The sequence below is a fragment of the Branchiostoma lanceolatum genome, chromosome 2 (assembly GCF_035083965.1).
Source record: "Branchiostoma lanceolatum isolate klBraLanc5 chromosome 2, klBraLanc5.hap2, whole genome shotgun sequence".
NCBI classification, from domain to species: Eukaryota; Metazoa; Chordata; class Leptocardii; order Amphioxiformes; family Branchiostomatidae; genus Branchiostoma; species Branchiostoma lanceolatum.
In genome coordinates, this window is record NC_089723.1 from 14,076,606 (window position 1) to 14,080,856 (window position 4,251).

The window sequence follows — 4,251 nt, forward strand, 5'->3', positions numbered from 1 at the left end:
GCCGGATATAAATTATAACGTTTCAGAGGCTAAAGTCAGTTAAAAGCAAGTTTGAATCTGCTTGTGTGTTAAAAACTGGATTGATTGTTCCGTCTGATTATGTATCTAAGTTGTATTTTCTATCATTTTGGCAGGACGTCCACATGTCATGGACATGTACTTTTGCCGATGCGAGCCAGAATCATGCACACTTCTGCGGCTTGGACTGTGGGCAGCAAGCCCACAGAGCCCCGACACAGCATTCTCAGTATCGCTACTGAAATCTCTAGTTTCACTAAGTCTTGCCTGCCACGTCTCTGTGGAGGGGTTTTGCCAATGACTACGATGGAGGAATAACCTTTCTCTTCATGAGGTAGGATGCTAAGAACCTAATAACTGATAAGAATAACTTTGCAATGACAATGTCAATGTAGCAAATGTGTGTACGATGTAGAGCTTTTGTGTTTACTACTTATTTGTAATTTTGCATTTAGATGTTTCAAATTGCAAGCAAATTGTTTGCCAACATTGAATTCTGCATGTCACAGTAATAAGTTTTGAGCCCTGCCCATGCATTTTGATCTTTAGGGCTAGAAATTACTTAATGTTGTGTTTCATATTACAGTCTTAAAGAAACAGGGTCAGCACTGTAGCTGGGGATTCTATTTCTTTTCTTTTTTTGAATCATTTTTGTTCAGCCAAGGTATGAAATGCCTCAGTGTATTTTTATCATGACATTTTATTTGTACATGTATACAATGTACTTAATACAGGGTGTCCACATAAAGGTGACCTAGGTTTTGTAGGGCTATTTCTATTGCAACAGAAATGAGAGATAAGAACATGTTGGGAAAAAAAATCCTACAATGATTTCATTCAGATGTCAGATTGACTGACCAAGAAAAAGGCAAGGGTCGGCAGCTTTTTTGCTAGGGAAGGCTGTGTAACCGAAAAACACCTTTTTTCCTATGCCTTAGGAGTTTCACATGTTGATAGGTATCATATCAACACTATGACAGCTATATACACCATCACGTTTGTTTTTGTGTTTGATGTGTCTGAAATTTTTTCTATTCATAACAGTACAACAGTCTGTACAGAGCACTAGTTGGGGCAGCCATCGCAGAGTTTCGACACTACCATTATAAGAAATCAACACTGCAGCATTTGTGTCCACAACTGGATGACGGAACACTTTGCCCGGCATGCTCCAAGGTATAGTTAACGTTCCATCCTAGTTACAATTCATCTCTACACAAAGTATGCCTGAATCATGGTTTTAGAAACATCTGGTAGCCACACAAGCTTGATACACTGACACAAAGGCAATCTAAAGTCACATGCATTATCTTTTTTTTTAAATTTTATTTTCTATGCGTCTCAGGATGATGATTGTTAAGTATTGTTGACATTGCAATATCAAGTCATCTTTCTTCTAACTTTCAGGAAGATGGGGAGAAAATCATCATGTTGGATGCAAACTTTGGCCTGGTGCGCAAGGCCAGCTCTGGCACAAGTTATGCAGCACCACATCACGGCAACAGGATGTTTGCAGAAGATCAAAAAGTACAGAGTTTCTTGGAATCACACTCTGATGCAAGAAAACCTGATGAGGTAAGAAACTTCATGATTTTAAAATAGCAAATTTAAACATGACCACTTATTGTTATTTTATTCCAGGAAATAGTTCTGTTGGTATTCAGGTTGTTGCTGTTTTTACCAAGTTTGCTTAAAGAGTTAAAGGACATATGCAGAGCATGAGTGTTGTGTTAATTGTTGTGTGTTGTGCTGTCAAGCAAATACTAGTTGGGACCTTGTACACCAGGGTGAAAAATCTGCTGAACAGTTCAGCTTATTACATGTATCATTATGTATTTAGAAATTCAAATGTAAGAAACTAGTACATAAAGATCACATGACATGAGTGCTTTGTGCTTTGTTGAATTTGGTTGTGTTAATCACCAAACCAGTGGTAAATATTGAATACTTTATTCCACCCTAGCTATAGCTACAATCATATCATTACTGTAATCGCATTTCCAGGACTGCAGTGACTTTCAAGCAGGGTCAAGGATTAGGTCCAAAAACACACAGAAGAAGCTGGATGTCACAGGAGTCTTCGGGGCGGCCTGTAGGCATGAGATGCCGTTACAATTCCTCAATATGAAACATGGAGAAAGGTAAAGTTGCATTTGTATCTTTAGGGAGTAAAGGTGTACTTAACAATTTACAATTTGCCAAAACTATTGCTAATTTACAAGTGCAGTTGTTATCTGGGTCATGAATATTTCAAAGCAGTGACATCATCCAAAATTAGACACCATATGCCGTAGTTGTAAAATAAAAGTAAAGAAATGTTAATTTCTTCCCTTTTCAACCAGGTTGGGGTACCCTGTGTTCCTTATAAGGCAACTCCTGCAGCAGGCACAGAACGACAAGTTACGACTCCATGTCATTTATGACATTGCCTGTAACCTAAAGTCACACCTGTCTAATCCTGTAAGTGATGTTCTTTTTACATATTTTTGTAAATAGTGCACTAGACTACCAATACATGGATGAATTGTCGGGTATCAATGCAAACCTGCACAAAACCTACTTGGTTGACAGCATGCTGTACTTCTTACCTTTTGATTTTTTATCATAAGATTGCAACAAGACAATACATAGCGAAGCGCCAGGCAGACAATCTTCTGATATCAGTTTGTATTCATAGAAGTTAGGGGATACAGTCATTTAGGTATAGATCCTGCTACCAGAGATTAGTCACAAAGATTTGGTTCATTTGGCCTAGCCCAATTACTAACAGACAGAATAATAGCAAATGGAGACAAAAGTAGATAATAGATCCATTGATTTGTCTGATCCTCCAGGATAGTTTTTGGAAAAGGATATGAGATTGAAAGGAATTGTCAAATTTGATCATTTTCTATTGGAATCGTTACTTTGGAGATTGCAACGGTAGGCTGTGTACCAACATTGTTACCAAATGCATTTCTCATGACTTTTGAGTCTGATTCAAAAGTGTGCATATATATATTTCACTATATTTTCCAGAAAAACAGACAAGAGCACCTCTTGCAGCAGATGCAGTTTTCTATACCTGCATTTCATATATATGGGCACAAGACACCTTGTCAGGTACTAGTATTTCTACCTTTATTTGACATCATGCTTGTCACCCAAGCAGATATTCTATTCATTTCCATACAAGGGACAATGTTTTATTTCTGTATTGTTGTGCTTTCGATTTACTTAGAGAAGTCAAACTGTTGGAAATATTGTGTCAAATAGGAAATATACATCCTTGAATATGATCAAATTTGTTTGGCCAAAGTAATTATACAGATTGTTGGGTGAAGACTGAATGTATTTTTACTTTCTTGTGTTGTACTTTGTTCTAGTGATCGTTACTATGATTATACCTAGAGATTTAAAAAGGCTTTCAAATAAGTAAATTAGTTGACATAAAAATGATGACCTTTGGTTTTTGTTACAATTTCTTTTAGATTTTGTACAGCACCAGGCGGCAGGAGGGGTTAGGTCTGACTGACGGGGAAGGGATGGAGAGGATATGGTCGTACTTGAGGCCATTCTTCAGGACCACTAAGGAGATGACACCAACTCATCGCCAGGACCTCCTGACTGATGCCCTCCTACACTACGCAAAGCGGAAGTCAACTGACATAGGTTAATTTCCTTACATCCTAAACTTTTCAACAATGTACTGGGCTTTGTGTGCAGGTAACAGTAATCTTGAAATCTGACATAGCGTTGAACCAGGAACACACTGTTTCGAAGAGCCCAAGTTCATGGTTTTCTTCAGTATGCTGGTGAGTCTCTTCAGCCTGTTCTGCTTCCGGTGCAGAGAGGAGAGACCTACCGTAACAGTGAAGAAGACTGGAACAATGGCTACCGTTACTCAAAGCTGCACATCATGCGGTGAGTACGCCTACACATGGCGCTCCCAACCATTCGTATTCGGCAAGTTCCCCGCTGGAAACAATCTGCTAAGTTTTGGAATCCTGATGCCTGGAATAAGCCTGTCAAAAACACTGCTCCTGTTCAAGCACATCGGGCTGTCCATCTGGCAGGGCATATCTCCAGCACCTGGCTGCGTCCACACTCCGCTAATGGGAATCGTACCGACAGAGGCTGATCAACCACCTCAAAGGAGAGAAGAATGCAGTGGTCATGGCCGGTACGATCCAATGGGACATAGCGCGAAGTATGGAGCGTACACCATGTTTTGTAATACGATCAACAAGCTGG

At 39.3% G+C, this 4,251-nt stretch overlaps 1 protein-coding gene across 1 annotated transcript; it reads left to right on the top strand.

Moving 5' to 3' along the window:
* Positions 1-1,063: 1,063 nt before the first annotated feature.
* On the top strand, positions 1,064-3,734 carry LOC136427537 (uncharacterized). Its single transcript, XM_066416497.1, has 6 exons — positions 1,064-1,194; positions 1,426-1,593; positions 2,023-2,159; positions 2,361-2,478; positions 3,037-3,120; positions 3,489-3,734. Exons 2-6 carry the CDS (start codon positions 1,447-1,449, stop codon positions 3,672-3,674), a joined length of 672 nt encoding a protein of 223 aa, XP_066272594.1. The 5' UTR covers positions 1,064-1,194; positions 1,426-1,446; the 3' UTR covers positions 3,675-3,734.
* Positions 3,735-4,251: the final 517 nt, after the last annotated feature.